This window comes from Nelusetta ayraudi, unplaced genomic scaffold (assembly GCF_046127955.1).
Source record: "Nelusetta ayraudi isolate G7.1 ecotype Tasmania unplaced genomic scaffold, CSIRO-AGI_Nayr_v1 ptg000006l, whole genome shotgun sequence".
NCBI lineage: Eukaryota > Metazoa > Chordata > Actinopteri > Tetraodontiformes > Monacanthidae > Nelusetta > Nelusetta ayraudi.
Genome location: NW_027466056.1, coordinates 7318694 through 7337408, shown reverse-complemented (window position 1 = coordinate 7337408; position 18715 = coordinate 7318694). Strand labels below are relative to the sequence as shown.

At 43.4% G+C, this 18715-nt stretch overlaps 2 protein-coding genes across 3 annotated transcripts; one reads left to right on the top strand and one right to left on the bottom strand.

Moving 5' to 3' along the window:
• Positions 1-789: 789 nt before the first annotated feature.
• Positions 790-11828, top strand: LOC142882846 (chloride intracellular channel protein 4). 2 transcript variants are annotated; one of them, XM_076017541.1, is made up of 6 exons: positions 790-3885; positions 8467-8576; positions 8675-8800; positions 9448-9554; positions 9963-10144; positions 10243-11828. In XM_076017541.1, the coding sequence occupies exons 1-6, from the start codon at positions 1183-1185 to the stop codon at positions 10402-10404; spliced, it is 3390 nt and encodes a 1129-aa protein (XP_075873656.1). In that variant the 5' UTR covers positions 790-1182; the 3' UTR covers positions 10405-11828. The 2 variants fall into 2 exon arrangements, with proteins under 2 accessions (XP_075873656.1, XP_075873657.1); XM_076017542.1 differs by lacking the exon at positions 790-3885 and adding an exon at positions 7568-8184.
• Positions 11829-13358: 1530 nt separating this feature from the next.
• Positions 13359-17331, bottom strand: urp2 (urotensin II-related peptide). The gene is made up of 5 exons (XM_076012407.1): positions 16988-17331; positions 15429-15743; positions 15039-15073; positions 14363-14525; positions 13359-13945 (listed from the first exon to the last, which is right to left on the bottom strand). Exons 1-5 carry the CDS (start codon positions 17085-17087, stop codon positions 13914-13916), a joined length of 645 nt encoding a protein of 214 aa, XP_075868522.1. The 5' UTR covers positions 17088-17331; the 3' UTR covers positions 13359-13913.
• Positions 17332-18715: the final 1384 nt, after the last annotated feature.

The following is an 18715-nucleotide window of genomic DNA, read 5'->3' as shown; positions in this document are numbered from 1 at the left end:
ATAATAAAAGAAAAAAAAAATTAAATAAATAAACAATTCGACGTTTTTCTTCTATTGAGTGCATGTAGTTTCATTACAACAAAACAAAATCATCCACCAGTAGTACTTAAACAGATATACTCACGACTTAAAATAAGCTAATAATGTAGCAACAATTACTGAGACAATAAGATATAGTTATATTGTTATATTACTGATATTTTTGCTGTCAATTATGTAATACATTTATAGTTTTCATCACCAATTATCAGGTATTGTTTAGAAGTAACATACATATGCATGCATGTGTCTATAAATACGTGTGCATGATGCAAGCCAACCTTCAAACAGATAGATAGATATATAGATATTGCCACTTGTACAAGTTAAAAGCAGGTTAAAACAGATACATTGGAATTCTTTGTGCGTTTTCCTCAGTCAGTTTAAGAATACAGTTAGTCTAATAAAAAAAACATTAAATAAATTACAAACAGCATTCAAACAGCAATGTGACCTGCAACTGTTAGGACCATTTGCATCCTCTCAGGTGCAGACACATGTTTACTTTTGTTCTTTCTGTGTGTCAGTCTATTTCTGAAAGAACTTCAGCCCCTATGGTGCTGGTCCCTGGGTGGCAGAGGGGTTTAAGCTTCTGGTCATGTGGAGATCAGCCTCCATTTAATCCTCTGGTAAGGGAGAGAGAGAGAGAGAGAGAGAGAGAGAGAGTGTGTGTGTGAGGGAGAGAGGGAGGGTGTGTGTGTGAGAGAGAGAGGTTGTATTTATTGATGCCTAACTCTGCTTAAGGTGTACTGCTGGTTTTAGAGTCCAGTAGCCACAAGAAAAAGTTAGAAAGAGTGCCATACTTAAAGAAAACGGTTCTATGACTGGACACTAACTTTGTTTCTTCTTTTACCTACAACGTGGGACCAACCTGGGACTATTGACAGCTTCTTGATTGATAGGCATTTTTGTGGCATGCTTGTATCATTTTGGAAATTGTGGGTATCCATCTTCACAGCCTTGTCATGCTTCCATTTTCACTTTGTGCTGGAGTATTTTACACCCTCAAGATATAATTAAGTTTTGGAATAATCTGCGCAATCACCGCTATTCTGAAATACAGGACCTGTTTCCTAACCTACATATTGAAGAACTTTGGACACCAACTTTTCCCGACATTGAGTATCTCCTGAAAACACCCAAATGGCTCAGCCAGACTCCTGTCCTGATGTGTCAAATGGTGCCATAATTCACAGCCCAGTAATTATTTGTTCAGAACTGGACAACCAGAGAGAAAGAGAGGATGATGACGGAGAAGAAGAGGACGATGAAGTGGAACTTGCAGAGGAGGTAGGAGAGGATGTTTTGATGATGGTCGGTGTAGAAGAGGGCCAAGTGGAGGGAGAGAATAGAGAGATGAAGGATGCTGAGAAAGTGCAAACTATCCAAGTGGTTCCGTTACCAAATGGAGTGCTCAGTGAGGAGAGTGTAGGAGGTGAAATACAAGAAGAAGATAATGAGAGTGTGTTAGCAGTGGAACACAAAGAATGTGAAATTCCAGATGAACAGAAAAGTGACAAACTTGTAAAGGAAAGTACCATGGAAGAAATGTCACATGAAGCAGATTCAGTCCTTGAAAATCATTGTCACTTATCCCCAGTACTTCAGGTTAAAAAAGATGGAGATACACATTTAGAAAACAACGAAGAAATTAAAGAAAAGACAGATGAAGAAGAGAAAGATGAAGAAGCACATTTAGAAAACAATAAAAGAATCAAAGAAAGGGATGAAGAAGAGAAAAATGAAGAAACACATGTAGGAAACAATGAAGAAATCAAAGAAAAGGAAGACGAAGAAACACATTTAGAAAACAATGATGAAGTCAAAGAAATGGAAGAAGAGTGCAATAACCAAGATGTAATCCTGAGTTCAGAAACTGAGCTAAAAGCAGATAACAGTGAGGGCATAGACAATCGATTTGAAGAACATAAGCTGTCTAGCACCGATGTAGATCGGGGTAAAGACTCAGATAGCCATGAACAAGAATCAAAGGAGACTGAAAAGTTGTCTCCTGATGACAACGAGAAAACAGAAAACGTTCTCATTGATGACAAGATAACTGACAGATCTGAGGATGTACCGGTCAATTCTGTCCTTGACACAACAGAGGAAGACCAAAACATCCACCAAGATACTGACTGTGAAGACTCTGTCAGTGTCATACTCACTGATGTGGCTGATACAATCGAAGTGCTACCCAATCAGACCGACCAACAAACAGACGATCATGAAAGTAAAATAAAAAACACAGACGAGAATAACCAGGCCAGCCAGCAGGAAGCAGAGTCTGTGATCAAGGACAGCAGCCCACAGGACGACTTTGTGGAGGCAGAGGCTGAGGATAAGGGAGGCGAAAAGTTTCCTGAAGATGCAGTTTCAGAACCTGGAGAAGTTCAAGAGATGGCGAGTGAAGCTGATCAGAGAGTAGATGAGCCTGAGGTAGGCGTTGTAAATACTGAGGAACAGTGGGCGACCACAGAAGGAATTAAGGAAAAGCAAATGGAGTTGATTGAAGACATTCTAGAGGAAGAGAAAGTACAAGTTTGTGATAATGTGCCAACTGTGATGGATGCGAGAGAACAAAGCACAGGGGAGGGAGGGAAGGGAGGGGAAATTGGCGAAAATAATGTTAGAGAGTCAGTATGTGAAGATGAACATGAGGAGATAGACGATAAGGAAGCCCCAGAAAATGATTTTGCTCCAACTGAAGACAAAGCTGAGAAAGATATTCCAGAGCCAGAACTTCAGTGTTTGGACGATGCATCTTCAGAAACAGAGCAAGGTGTTGAATTGATCCAGCCAGAGGAAGCCGTTGAGATGGAGGAAGAGAATCCAGCAGAGTCTGAAAAGCCAGAGGCCGACAGCAAATCGGAGGAGAATGAGACCACGACACAGGGGGCGGGGGATGTGCAAGAACATCAGACGCAAACATTTGAAGAAATGGCCAAAGATACGGAAGGCAATTCAAGAGAAGCACAGAGAGAACAAGGCCTTGCAGAAGAGTGGATGGAAGGAGGGGCAGCAACAGACACTTTGGTGGAAGAGCCTGTGACTGTACTCGATGACGAGTTTGATGAGATAGAAGAGACTCCTGCCACAGAGCTTGATGATCCCACTCCCGAATCGACTGCGAGCCCCTGTGACAATCCGGTGGAGGCATCGGCTGTCGAGCATCAAGAACTGCAACGAGCAGACGAATCTGACGGGAAGAACGATGAGATGCAACAAGATGAAGGAGGAGAGGTAGGGGAGGGCGCGAAAGCAAAAGAAGACGACGACAGAGAGATTCTCTTAGAGTTGAATGAGAGAGTCAAAGGACTGAAAGAAGCCTTGGAAAATGGGCCCTTGGCCGTTGAGCCGCAGCCTTCAAATAAGGAGGAACACAGGCCAGTAAGGGTGTCGTCATCCAAGAGAAAAGATGACGATTGGATTAAGAAAAATGAACCAGAAGCAGAGAAAACAACAGAGGCAAAGGAGTGGAAGAAAGAGCCAAAGCCTGTGAAAAAAGACTTCTGGGAATCCGAGAGGGCGCAAAAAGAAACACCACCACCAGATGAGAAGGGCCCTCCAAGGAGGGACGACTGGATCACAGAACTCAAGTCAGTCATCAGAGACGAGTCGCTGCCGAAAAGGAGGGATGAGCAGGTGAAGAAGAAGAGGGTGGTGCTGTTCGAGGACGGCCGCTCGTATTTCCCTCGTCGCGAGGAGACGACCGAGAAAAGAGAGGAGGTGACGCTGCTCTCACACAAGAAGGTGGATGGTCCTCCTGTCTCTCCTGTCCCTCCGTTTCAGAGTCATGCCAAGATGCCGCAAGACCAGGTTTATGAGATTTCACTCTACGTTAAGGTAATGAACAATTAATTCCACTCAACTTATCCGTTGAACTTTTTTTGATATGTACTAATAACACAAGGGTTCCTCCGAAATCTCTTGCCACAAGGTATGATTTGGAAAATAATGGGGCTGGGCTTGACAAACCAACCCAGCCGTGGAATTCATGGGTAAAGATTAAGATGTTATCACCTGTTGCCTTTGTGACTTTTGGGGCCATGTGTGTATCGGTGTATGATTTAAAAAAAATGTTAACATGTTCTGAAGGTAGGAAAGAAGTGTACCTCAATTAACCGTTTGCTGCAAGTTCCAGCAGCGACTGGTGACCAAGGATCCTAAAAAGAACACCACCTGGAGCGTGTTGTAGATCCTGGATTAATTCATTCTTTGGATGCATTTAGTCAAACCAATCAGATTTGTTGCTCACCGCCCCCATTGGCTAGGAACTAAACAGTCTGGTATTAATAGGACCCTTGCTAAAGGCAGTGTGGAGTAAAGAGTAAACCACTGGCATGGGTCTTCCTCTGCTGTATTTTGTTGTTCTTCGAATGTGAAAAGGCCATCCAGTTCCGATAAAACTGCTGCCGCAGCAACGTCCAAGCTCTTTAGCAGCAGCAGCTGTTTAGCTTCAGGTATTGCTCTCTTGCCTTTACCCTTAATGGAAGCTGATCGGTTGTGGAATCCACTACAATTTTAAGGCCAGACCAAATCTGAACCTGCATATCAACTCGTTACCACGACTAGAGCACATGTTGAAACAAGGCTGAGGTCTGTGTTTGCGGATTCATAGCAGCAGTCTTGGCTGGCTCGAAAAGTTGAAGCTCCATTCAGTTGAAAAAGAAAAAGAAAATGCTGCTCTTGTGCCTGTCAGCTCACAGCAAACAGTCAATTAATACTTAACTAACGAAACGCACAAGTAACTGGGCAATCTTTCTCAATAACCACTGAGAGTAAACGTCAGTTGATAAATTAACCTGTTATATGACGTCTTTGTTGGTTTGTTTTTGTATTCATGGTTCTCATTTTCACCGGACCTAGTTGTTTGTGTTTCATCATCGTACTGGCTCCCGCAGTAACCAACGCTGACCTTTGTCTTTCTTTATAAAGCCTGCTCTACTTTCACAGCGAGGCCTTGCTTACTTAATGAAAACGAACAGGGCGCAATTGTCCCAGGCCTCTGTACAAAGATTACATGATTTTTTTTTTCACTAGCCAATATTTGCAAATGTCAGATTAAAAGTTCCAGTTGGGTGTCCATTGAAAGTTTTGGCTTAGGAAAGTATTGGCAAGCAGTATTATGACCTATATATAAATGCAATAACTAGACTGCGTCTCTAGGTCTGTGTTTTCTGTGTTGCCTAATAGGAAGTAGGTCGACCAGTCTTACCACTGAAGTACTGAAGTTTGGCTTTGTAATTAAAAAGCACCTCTAAAACGTTTATCAAGACATGAAAAACAGCAGACAAATATTTTAAAGTGTGATTTCCCCATTGGTGACTGAAATTAATAAAGTTACTGAAGTTGATTAAACATTTATTCCCATCAGCTCACGAACCTGCCGGTATGATGCGGTTATCATTGGTAACATTTCTGTTCTTGGCCCATTATTTTTTGTCTGTGTGTGTGTCTGTGTCTTTGTGTGTGTGAGTGAGTGATAGCTTTTTAGACAGAAACCCCATCTTGATCTGCTTACCTTATCCCATTAAGTCAGTGCTATCCTAATCCAGGCATGGCAGCCTACATCGTGCCATGTGTGCGATTCTGAAGGCCATGAACAACATAACCGCGGCAAAGAACCACGCTTCACCACAATTTCTGCATGAATAACGACAAATGCTAACTCATCTGGGTCCTCTCTCAACACCTGCCACCTGCCACAGGCGCTTCTTGTTTGCTCTGTAGGGATCTGTAGGGATCTGCTGGTTTCTCTATTTTAATTGTGCTATTTTAATTTTTTTTTGCACTTTATATTATAAAAGTTGACAGGTTTGATTGAATGGCCACGTCTTAACTTCACAGCACATTCGTCAACGTGACGAGAATAAAAAGAAAGCAGTTGCAGCCTGCAGACAGGTTTAACGCAGGCTAAAACTATAATAATAATTTCCAAGCGCACCCCTCTGCATGGTCTCTCGCATTCAAGTCTGCTCTCTGTGGGAGCTCATGCTCGAACAATGGCCTCTATTGTGTGCTGGCAGCTCAGGCTGAGGTGGATGGAAACATTGTGCAAAATAGCCAGAGTGTCCACAGGTGTCACTTGACTCGTCTCGCTTGAAATGTTCCTGCAAACGCCCAATCAGAATGGTTACATTGACCTGGACCAATGCAAAGAGTTTGTTTCCTCTCTATCTTTGCTGCTCATAGTCACTGGTTTCAAGTCTGGCACTGGTTAAGTAACTTGGTGAGTGTTGCGCGAGTCGCCCGCAGGGTTAATCTCTTGCATTCTCACCCGCTAAGCTGATTAGCCTGCTGTTTGCTGCTGAAAGTGGGCGCAAGGTTGCTGTATGCGACGCACGCACATGATCGCAGCCCTCAAAACAACCACGTTCATTCTGTTTGACGTCAAGAGATGTCTTGCTGCACGGTGCATGTCAATAACATGCAGTGCGCTCACCGTGGTCCAGGCATCAGTCTTATCAAATTTGCACTCAGCAGCACTTTGCTCCACTCTCTCCTGCACAGATTCACAATAAATCGACAATTTTAAGCACCTGATTAGAGTGAAATTGTGAATTTACTGAGCAACAATTTAAAATACAAAACAAAAAGCATGCATGTCTATGTCTTGGTCTCTGGTTCAAAATTACTTTATCATTCAATCCTCGTAAACAAAAATCCGATGTACGAACATTTATTAGATTCTTTTTCATTTACAGTTTCAGTCTGTCCCCTTCTGCAGCTTCCTCAGTTGTCACTTACAAGTAATAGGAAGAAATTCTTCCGACACATAATAAATCTTAAGTATCAATATTTGGTTGACTTAAAGGTCCCATATTGTAGCAATTTTCTATCTATTTTTCATCCTGAAGCAACATGAGGCATCATTAAACCTCTTAATATCTCCAAGGGAAAAAGCATATCCAGCCGTGTGTTCACTGCCACTTGTAAAAACACTCAATGCTAGAGTGCTGTCACGCTGACCTGCGAGAAGTATCTGGGACGTTCAAGAGTCCCTTGTGACATCACCGAGGGCTGTTTCTGTGCACACAATCTGAAAAGGAGCAAGCAAATTTCACACGAGTCCTTCAACTGTGAACGCAATGGCTGCAGAAAGAGCAGATTCTAAAATTACAGACAGGTCGTGGCAGCAACAATCAGCTTCATTGAGAAAAAAAACAGCAGCGTCGATGGTAACAGTGCATTTTTTTTTAAAAAGAGGAATTCAAGGAAAACGAGCTACTGAGCTCTTGTTGGTGTAGAAACCATTGCACTAACACTAGAGACATTGTGCGCTAATAGGTTTGTGATGGAGCAGAGATTCCGAAGCCTCCCACTCACCTCTGAAAGAAACAGTTGTCGCTTTCGGAGCAGCCTAACTGTAATTAAAACAGGAAGAGGGGCATTAACTGCAGGGTGCCGTTGGATATCTAATATCAAATAAGCTTCAGCTAGATGAATCTCCATCTTGTCAAGATCAAATAAAATCTATCTATCTCACTATGCAGCAGCGAGCATCGCCACACTGGCAAGTTGTGCATTTCGCATTGATTTGAGAACATCTTTTTGAGAAACATCAACTCATTTGAAATATGGAAACGTCTAGAAATAGATATCATGCCTATATTGAAACAGATATGGTTGTACCCCAATCATATCTGTTGATTGGGGTACAAAAATGCTACCTCCAAGTATAGTTCTCGAGTACATGTATTTGTATCTGGGTGATAATTCCAACCAATCTGAAGTCTTGTGTCACTTTCTTTTAGTTTCTTTCTAACCATTATTTGCTTAAGATGCAAACTAATTTCTGCCGTAGGCTGTGCTTCATATTTTGCTCTGACAAAGCCAGATTGTGTGTGTGACATACCAGAGGAAGGAAAAAGAAGGGGAAAAAAAAGCGGCGGAGGAGCAGGCAGATGGACAAACAGTCAGATGCTCCGAGAGATACAGCAGTTATCAACAATTTGCACGCAGAATAACGGCTGCTATTGATTTAAATTGAACAGAAATTGAACTTTATCCTACTGTGGTTTCACAAAGTTGATGGCGGAGGACTTTTAAATTTTTGCCCCTTTTTTGGATTTGCCCGCTATGTCTGTGTATGACATCGCAATTCAAAAACTAGGCTTTCCTGCAATCGAGCTGTTTGTAAAGGTAAGCAGAGCAATAAAGCTCAAAATAAATCAAACTAAATTGTCGTTCCATCCCTCCACTCATCCCATATTTCCTGACAAAATACTTTTCGTTTTAAAATTCCTCCAAACACTTTTGGAACGTCGGGTGTCTGTTTTTTCAACCAAAAAGCACAGGTGCAGCAACGGCTACTCACCACACTGACACACAAAGTGACATTTTGGGCTTTTTAATCGCAGAAAACGAAAGCAAGTGTGAAAGTGTGAAAACAAGCTTGATTCACTGTGTGCGTCCGTCGTGCAGGCTGGCAGCGATGGCGAGAGCATCGGCAACTGTCCCTTCTCCCAGAGACTCTTCATGATCCTGTGGCTCAAAGGGGTCATCTTCAACGTTACCACCGTCGACCTAAAAAGGTAAAAAGAAAGCCCCGCACGTGTTTCCCCACGACGTCACTCACGCCGGTCGACGCTTTTGCCACTGAGAACGTCCCTCCTTGAAATTGCACCGCTAGGAAGCCGGCCGACCTGCAGGACCTGGCGCCGGGAACCAACCCTCCCTTCGTGACCTTCAACGGTGAGGTGAAGGTCGACGTCAACAAGATCGAGGAGTTCCTGGAGGAGAAGCTGACGCCGCCACGGTACGCAAACACACACAAGAGAGGAGGGAATTTGGACAAGGAATAATCTTCATGGAGTGCTCCAGTAACCACGAGTGCCACCCTGAGTGCAGGAGAAAGCAGGTGTAAAAAAAAATGGATGGATGGAGAATCTTCACGATTAATACTTTCCGGTTTGTCGGTCCTGGCAGACCAGCAACTTCTCAATACCGCAAACAATGCAATGCTGCAATCATCGCCCTGATCTCCTGATATGTTGCCGCCAATGCTTTCCATCCTAAATAATCTGGTGTCTGACCACTATGAAACCTGAGAGGGAGTGTGGCCCCTCTGACCCTGTGTGTCTCTGCTTTGCAGAACAGACCAGCCTAAAAATCGTGTCACCAAGACATCAAATAAAGAATAGAAACAAAATTGCCCAAAATGGCAAAAAAAAAAGAAAGAAAAAGAAAAAAGAAAACATTGGGGGTCGGGAAAACTGTAACTTAGATGATATTTTTTGAAGTGCACAGGTTCGGCAGCCACAAACTGATGATTTTCTGGCGCCCACAACTTTGTTCCAGTGTAGAAAACACCTGACTGGCTATAGACCAAGTGGAGCGTGTGGGTGCAAACCCTGCAAACCAATGATATACTAAAGGGAATTCCTTTCTTTCATGTGACTTCAGCTACCCTAGACTGGCTCCTAAACACCCCGAATCCAACGCAGCGGGCATCGACGTGTTCGCCAAGTTCTCGGCGTACATCAAAAACCCGCGAAAAGACACCAACGAAGGTGAGAGACGTGAGAGAGGTGTGCAAATCCGGAAAGTTGAACGTTTGATACGGACGTCCATCTGTCAACTAATGGCTGGAGAGATGAGAAAAATGCTGAAGTAATGAGGGGCTGTGTTGAGTTTGAGTGCAATCATTGCTATCACAGTGCCCCCCGTTGTCTATGTGTTGTATTACGTGCCATTTTGCACAATTTACACCAGGCTGAAAATAAACAAGGGCACTTAGATGTCATAAAATATCACAACTTAATAAAGGGCGCATGATTAAGATTAAGAAAATAATAATAATTTTATAAATAAATGATCCACTGTAGCCCAGCATGACTGATGCTAAGGTGTCAACAATGGAAAAAGAATAGTATCATCTGCACATATTAAATGTTTTTCCTTTTTACCTTCCTTTGCAGCTCTGGAGAAGGCCCTACTGAAGTCCCTACGGCGCCTCGATGACTTCCTGAGGACCCCACTCCCTGAGGAGATTGATGGCGATGCCTCAGGAGACCTGCCGGAGTCCTCCAGGAGCTTCCTGGACGGGTCCGAGCTCACCTTGGCCGACTGCAACCTGCTGCCTAAACTTCACATACTTAAGGTGACTTCAAACTCATACAGTTTGGGATGGGAACAAATTTGATTTTCTGATAAGAATCTGCTTTAACCCCCACCCTTTCCATCTATGTTTATGTCAAGGTTGTTGCCAAGAAATACAGAGGATTTGAGATCCCGGCAGAGATGACTGGGTTGTTGAGGTACCTGAACCGCGCCTACGAGAGGGAGGAGTTCACCAAAACCTGCCCTGCCGAGAGGGAGATCCAGTTCGCCTATCTGGATGTCGCAAAACGGATCAAATAAGCGGCGGTATGAGATGCAGTCAACAAATCGCCGGTACAAGCAATTGCAGATGGGTTCAGGACCTGGAGGGGGTCAAAGTGGCCAGGAATTAGACTGCTCCCATCCTTCTGAGTTAACTCAGACACATTTATCCCCCACTAATCTTTGTTATCTCCGCGTGTTTTTGTTTATCCTTCTTTCTTGCACATGTGCGCTCACAGGTGGGTTCGCACAGTTTCATGTGTGTATGCTAATCAATAGCAACGTCGATCAGTATCTATAGGTCTGGCTGCTGATTTCTCTGTCTCTATTGACAATGGCTGGGCCAAGAGGATCGCAGCAGAGCACGATTTGGAAGTAATACCTTTAGCTAGGACCATTAGCATTATTATTTTGATACAGTTACCTAATTTTTGACATTTAAATTTGAACTTGGACCAGTGTGCAAGACTGAACTGCATGTACCATTAAAAAAAGCAAAATGTTTAATGAATTGAATCTATAAATGTTTTCTGTCCAAAAGCATGAATAGGAATAATATATCAGAACTAGAAATTAAATTTTATACTGCTAACAAAATAGAAAAAAAGAATAAAAAGAAACCTGTAAACTTCTTATATTTTACTTTGGAAGTTGGATTTCACAACTGACTATATCATCATAAAACCTATTTCAAAGTACTATTGTGCTGACTGTACAGTGGGTATCTGGATGGTTAATCTAAGCTAGTGTTAGCTGGTGTTGTGCAAGCCTGGATTTAACACAGATGTGATATGTTTATGCGAAGATAAGGCTGCTGCTTTCTTTTTATCTCAAGGTTGATTGTTCTACTTTGCGTCAACAGTGCCTGTTTTGCGCAGAGCACGGATACAGCGGCAGCCGTTCTGTTTTGCGGTCTTGTGGATGCTAATATGGCCTTGTGTATCTGTCTGTGTGGTTGTCCGTGTTGTTGATTTGAAGCGCATCTGGTTCTGGTCACAATCATCACCAAAAGCAGGTGACAGTCAGAGGGAGGAAAAAGTAAAGAAAAAACTTTGTCTCAATTCAAATGCAATTTTTTTTTGTTTTGTTTATTTGTTTTTTTTGTTTGTTTGTTTGTTTGTTTGTTTTTGCTCAACGTGGCGTTAGAGCTCCGGTATAACCGTTAATCATCCTTGTGTGCCTCTTGCCAAGCAATATTTTTTTTTAGGTTAATAATTTTTAACCATTTTAATCACAATCGATTTGGCATTTCTGGCTGAAAAAATACATTAAACTCCACAAATCACCCTTATTTTCTTGAATGACACGCAAATGCGACTGTGTGAAATCCTCCTTACTTAGTTGTGGAACATAGCTGGTTTACCAAGCTTAAGAGGTTTTCGATAGATATCATTCAGCAGCCTGTTGTCTTCTGGCCTTACATCCTTCATGAGGAGGAACTTATTAAACTCACTTTATCACCATGTTCTGTGTCCATCATTTCTCTTCAGTTTGGTCGCAACACAACATGAGAAAAGACTGATGCTCAAAATATATATATTTTATCAGAACACTACAGCAACGTTGCTTGACAGTAATAATGGAAGTAGTAACAGTGGTTTGAAGCAGGTGAAGGTGAATGATCGTTATTTTATTGATAAGTTATTTTAGAACACAGCGCCCCTTAGTGGCGACTAAATGTACTCTCGTTGGACATGCTTCCTGAGTATTGCTAAAGTGTAGCTATTCATTTATTTGTGACTTGTTTGTGATAATTCCCATGTATAACCCCAGACCCCCTATAAATTGATGCTATTTATTTCGACCAAACAGATTACTTTATGACTCAAGAGTATTTTTAAAATTGCTTTTTGTATAAATGCAACACCCCCCAGACTACTTGAAGTCCTGAATGTGTGCGATCCTGAACCACGGCCGTGTTTCAGACGGGCACACACCGCTGACGACGGAACATGTGCAGACGCGCGCTCTGATCACTGTGGCGACAGTTGATGGCGACCCCCGCGAAAACCCCTCGGGATGTAATGAGCCACAGTTTGCGGAGCCGGACGGCAAACACACGGGCGCGCGCGCGGGGACACACGCACACACACACACACGCACACACACACACACACAGCTCAAACACCATAGAAACACACAGAGGATGAATATCCCGCGAGTCATATCGAGCGGCTCGAAGAACTAATAACACCTTAAACAGTGTTATTGTCGGGTTCTTATAATTTAAGAAATAAATGTAATTCATTGGCAGTTTGGGATTTAGATGAATTACAATTAAAGTTCGTCATTACTGAGTCATTAAAGTAGCATTTTGGCAGAAGCTAACGTAACTATTTGTTTTTCAGATCATCTCAAAGCAGTAAAAAAAAAAAAATACACCAACCATAGTTACTCATACTTTTTTTTTTGTTTGTTTTTATCAAATTCTCTTTTCAAAATGTATTCAAACTGTTGAAGCATCTCAATGCATGACGCTACAGCTGCTAAAGTTGAACAACTACTCAGTTGCAACCCGAGTGGCCCAAAAGTGCAAAATTGACTTTCAAGTAAACACACACAAAACAAAAGCACAAAGAATATAAATCTGTTAAAAACAAACAAACAAACAAACAAACAACAGCTGTATACTTTAATAACATAAATACGAAAGACTCTCTACAAGAAGTGTGGACATGTCTTTTCAACGTATACAGCTAGTTGAACCAAATGTATGTGCGTATTTGAAAATGTTTCCTCTCCATGCGCACATTTTCAAAGTCCTTGCTATTTTATAGTTATATGGAGTCGCAATGTCATATCCCACAATATAAAATGAAAAATAAGAAAACAAAAACTCGCCTTGAATTCTGCACTTTTGAGCCCTATTTCGTACAAAACAATCTGTTCATATTATATATGTATGTGTGTGTGTGAGTATGTGTATATATATATATATATATATATGTATATATATATACATATATATATGAAATCAACTTATATTGTCACAGTTGCATTTTGCCATCCTAGTTCTCAACTTTATTTTTAAGAGGGCGCACACATTCAAAGAGCCTTTGTGTGTTTGTCTCGGTTAACATGGGGTTTGTTCATGTGCTACGAGCACACATCGTCACCTTTGATTGGTCAGTCTTGTTATTTAACGAGCCAGGAGGGAAAAAGGTCTGAGACAGGGGCTGGCGCCGGCGTCGCTGGGGTACGGGCGGCTAGGGGCGGGGTGTTAGTGGTGGACGAGAGTGCAGGGCCCGCCGATGTCACGGCAACTGTCTCTTAGCGGGTAGAAGGCATGGCAGGGCAAGGGCAGTGGATGGATGATGGACAGATGGATGGACAAATTTATATTCAGACTGCGTCTGAGACGTCGTCAACGGCTAACGCCTGAGCATTAGCTGCTATCCTAGCGTTAGCTACGCATTAAAACGGTAGGACCGTCACTCAAGTCAATGAACAGGGGGTTGATGGGTAATAAGGAAGAGACGATGAAATGGATGCAGAGAGTAAAATGAAGACACGGAAAGGAAAAATGACAATATTTGCTAAGAGACAGTTTAGTTTTGGGAGCAGTATTTCCAGAAGCAAACTGTGGGAGACAAACAGAAAAATGGCGTTACACACTTGCTGGTTGTCACATTGTAAGAGCACAGAATAAACAAAACAACTAAACTTCATGGCGTAATGAGTCCGATTCTTTCATGGTCTGCACAGCTAGCGTGTCGTGTATTCTTGTGGGTTCGTTCATTATACGTACAGTGTTTCTAGCCTAAGGAGTTTCTAGGAGTAGTGTGAAGGATACCACCAGGTCAGTTAATTAGGGCCAATTCCATCTCTGATTGGTGAAAATTTGCACTACCTAATTTGTGCCCTTATGGGGTACAGGTATATTTAAAAGCCAAGACATCTTGGTTTAATTTTGTCATAAAGGTCCTCAGCACTGCCCCCTTGAGGCTGTGATCCTCACTCTGCTAAGGCGTTACGAAGGCAGTCTCAAAGTGTTCACCTCTTTTGTTTGTCTTCTTGGTCTGAGACAGCAGAGACTTCTTGAAGTTTCGGCCCGTCAGGCTGGACACCGTGTCGTCAGCCGCGCTGGTTCTGGACGCGGTGCTGTCGACCGCCGCCGGGGCAACAGTGGTGGGCTTTGCGTCTCCGTCAGCGGCCGCAAGCTTGAGTCAAAAGAGAGGAGAGAATGACGACCTGTGCACGCTAACCTGGATCCAATCACAATGTTTGTATTAATGTATTTTGGGATGTCAAACTATTGGTTGGCTTACTTGGAGATGACACCACTATTTATTTTTGTAAACACAACTGCTCGTTATCAGTGAATGACAACAAAAGCAACTATTTGTTTGTAGTTTATTTCACTAAAACGGGCACAGAATGCATCATCTTTGTCTTCATGCCAAAGGATCACTGCAGTAACAGCATAACAAATCGCATGCAGTTGATTCAGTGTTGCCAAGTGTCGTACCAATAACTTAAAAACATCGTATTTTGAGCACCAAACTTGCAATCTGACATGTTTGGATCATCATCATCATCATCATCATCTGCGACGGTGATGAATTTAAAATTGCTTATTTAGAAAAAATGTGCAAGGATTAAAGGCATCTGGCAACGCTAAGCACATGTGATGCAGCGTTTTGAACTAAGCTTGAGGCTTTGCTAAAGCTTACCACTTTGTGCTTTCGTCCTGGATTCCGGCCACCTGCTGAAATGACAAACATGCCCCAACGTTAAAATGTTGTGCCTAAGTGGAACACAAGAGGGTGTAAAACTTTCAACGTCAAACCCAAAATCTATGTTAGCGGACAAATTAACATAGGAAAAAAAACAACTGACCCCACAGGCATTAGAGGGACTTGATCTATGAAGTGGTGTGCGGACGTGTTTTAGGAGTGAGTCGTGAGGTTTGAAGGGAATTTATCCCTTTACTCGCTATATAATTGGTATATTTACTGCAATGCAGTTTCTGGCATCAATAATTTAATTTCCGCGCTTCCTCTTGAAACTCACGGCCTTAAGTCTTTAAATAACTCCAATGATGGTCGCCATAGAAAGGTTACCTCGCGGCAGGATGGTGATCCGTGAACTCAGCGTGCCGTCGAACGTCCGCTGCAGCTCCTCAAGGGCCGTGATCATCTTCAGCATCTGTGCTCGTTTATCCGGCACGGTGGCCCCGGGTTCCGCCCTGACCCATCCAGACCCAGACCTGGTGGCAGTGGCTCTGTCGACGACTCCGGTCGGCCCGTCCACTCTCGTGGCTCCGGTGCTGAGACGCCACCGCTTCAGGTACTGGCTTGGGTTTGGTGGCAAAGACCTTTCCGGTGTGACTGAGGCACGAGTGTCACTCGGAGGGTGAGGTGGAGGTCTTGCAAAGCCTGGGGGGGGGAAACAATGCAAGAGTGCAAGAGACTTCATGATAAAGCTGTTGAGTAGTTCCATAAGAAGACCAGATTTTGACCTACTGTGACAGCAAAGCGCTAGTTCGTGTAAGCTATAGTTTCAAACACAAGGTTGCTCTAAGTGTCAAAATAATTCAAGTCCCACCAAATGGCAGCCTCTCTGGTAGAATGATGAGAAAATTATGAGGAAGATGAGAGAAGCTGAAACTATAGAGAAATATTTTTACAGCTTTCTCTTGTATCAGAAACACAGCAGCAACAGTTAAATATGAAGATTTCGCTCGCGTTAAAGTTTTAGACTTTATGACGTCCATGAATATATGCGCCGCTTGAGGAGCACTGTGCAAACACACACACACACACGCACACACACACACACACACACACACACACACACACAGAGGCATGCACACAGATAAATTCCGGTGGGATTCCACCGTGCAGCCGGTTGCTAGAGAAGCCGCTACAGACCCTTCTACTCTGACACAAGAGGCGTCGGTAGTTTACGTGTTTACACATTGACGTCAGAGCTTTTTCCACGAATGCAGAGAATGAACAGAGCACTCTTGACCTCAGGGCCTCCAACTTTTTTTTTAATCTTTTGAGAAAATGATAATAAAATGCAAAATCAAAATGCATCTGCACTGGTCTGGATTGTTTTCATTTAGCAGCAAATTAAAAATAGATCTCCAAAGGGAGGATTTTATCTTATTCCATCTATTGAATCTCTGAATCTTTAGCTACAATACTAGTCTAAATTCTACATCTTATGCTATGTCTTGCCTTTCACCGACTTATTTGAGTTTTATCTTAAGTCACTCGCATCCTTTTGAATATGTACAGTACCTCTCTTGGTTTTTATTCCTGAAATAACATACATTTTTTTAACCCCCCTAAAAAATTGAGATTTTTACATCCAAATGATTTCAAGAAGCTTGTTTTTCTTGTTCTGCTCTGACTGAATAAGCGAATCGCAATTGCAACCTAGTATTTTGACTGAAAAAAAATCTCGTCGGAGACACCAAAACACCGCAATGTAGAAGAAAATACTTTGCAGAGTGGCATGATTTTAATTGACCAATTGGAGTAAATTTCATTTTTCACAAGTTCTGCTATGCAAAGTAACAATTGGTATAAAGAAGAAAATATGCATAGCATTTGGGTCTCATTAAAAATCCAGCCCCATATTATTTTGTTTTAAATTTAGAATCATCTCTCACCTTCATCCTCACCTTCCCTGGTGGGTGCCGCCTCCACTCTGGTCCCGAGTAGCATTAGCATCGCGGCTACCGTCACAAATCCTGGCGATCGGCTGAACATGGCAGCTGACGGTTTTACGAAATAGCAGAAGATGTCGATTACGCCGAACTGTCTCTAACGGTTAAGAGGAATTTGACCGTCCTCGAAATGTCGGTCCGGTTTTTGTTCCAAGAAGACTTCCGTTACTTTTTTTTGTAGTTTGTTTGTTTTGTCGTTAAGTCTTTAAAGACTCAACGCAAACCGGTTTGCGTTCGATTTTTCGAAAACGTCGCAGGCAAAGGTTTTTGAGTCGTTGTCGGCTCTCGAGTCGTCCTCTAAGTTTCGGCTAAACTGACGAGGCAAGATCTTTCCGAGCTTTTCCCTTCGCTTTTTTCCCCTCAACCAGACGCTGGCTTTCGTCGACTGGAGCTATCCTGTTCTACGTGCGTCAACTCTTCCGTTCGAATCTACAAAATCGAAAATTTCATTTTCCAGCGATGCGCCTCTTGGAGAGGGCTTGTCAGCGTGGCTTTTCTAATCTCCCGGGAACAGTTCGGGCTCCCTTTTTAAGCGCAGCTCGCCTTGACTGACCCCCCCCCCCATAGCTAACCCTGCGACCCCAACGCGTCCATGCCGTCCAATGACGGCGCCACGCTGGCCTGGCCCCGCCCCTTCCTCCTCAATGGAATCGCTGACATTTGGGCAGCTTGGCGGCGATCTTTGTCAAGTCAAAGCTATCTTCTTTTAGTGTGTGTTTGGGGTTATATTTAATGTGTGTGTGTGTGTGTGTCTGTGTGTGTGTGTGTGTGTGTCTGTGTACGGCCCTGGCTGTATAAGCAGTGATAAGGTACTTCTTAATATGTTTGCTCAGGGGCCACAAAAAGAGAAAGGCCCTCTGACGCATGAGGGCCTGGAGCCGCACTGACTGCGGGGGCGCGCACGCATGCACACACACACACACACACACACACACACACACACACACACAGCTTACAAATACAACATTCAAACAGAGAAAACGATACGGCAAATGCCGCATACACACACACACATAAACACACAAAAGTACCAGGCTCAGTTTTGGGAGAATAAGCGGGACACACACGCACACACACGCACGCAAACACACACACACACACACACACACACACACAGACACAAGTACAAAGGGAGACGTGGGATGCGCATCAAAGGGCGCCAAGGAATCACGTCCCCTGTGCGACAAAGGTCCTCCTCTCCTCCTTTTGTTGCGCCGCCGCGGCGGCGGGAAGCGGCCGATGCAGGAAGTGACGTGCATGGGACAAGTCGGCGGCGCCGCTGATGGATGGAGGGATGGAGAGAAGATGAATGAGGAAGAAGAAACGGAGCGCGTTGCCGGGCTGCGCAGAATCTGACCGCCGAACACGCAACTTATTCATCAGTGGCGACGCCAGCGGAAGCAGGGAAAGGTTTTGTGTGCGCGTGTGTGTGTGCGTGCGTACATGAATGTGTGCATATGAAGAGAAAGACGACTCACTCTTCTTCCTCCGTCCAGTTCATCCATCTTCCCAGTTGCAGAAACCTTTGGTCTGTCTCTCCACATGTTTACTCTCCTCGCGATTTTACCCCTCCATCCAACCCCCCCTCGCCACCACACACACACACACACACACACACACACACACACACACACACACACATGCACACATGCACATGCCCACACACAATGA

Coding starts and splice junctions, on each gene's coding strand:
- urp2 (XM_076012407.1), bottom strand. CDS start 17,087: ATGTTCAGCCGATCGCCAGGATTTGTGACGGTAGCCGCGATGCTAATG. Junction 15,744..16,987: donor CAGGGAAGGTGAGGATGAAG/GTGAGAGATGAT, acceptor TCCCCCCCCCAG/GCTTTGCAAGACCTCCACCT. Junction 14,526..15,038: donor CAGGACGAAAGCACAAAGTG/GTAAGCTTTAGC, acceptor TTTTGACTCAAG/CTTGCGGCCGCTGACGGAGA.
- LOC142882846 (XM_076017541.1), top strand. CDS start 1,183: ATGGCTCAGCCAGACTCCTGTCCTGATGTGTCAAATGGTGCCATAATT. Junction 3,886..8,466: donor AGATTTCACTCTACGTTAAG/GTAATGAACAAT, acceptor TCCGTCGTGCAG/GCTGGCAGCGATGGCGAGAG. Junction 8,801..9,447: donor GAGAAGCTGACGCCGCCACG/GTACGCAAACAC, acceptor ATGTGACTTCAG/CTACCCTAGACTGGCTCCTA.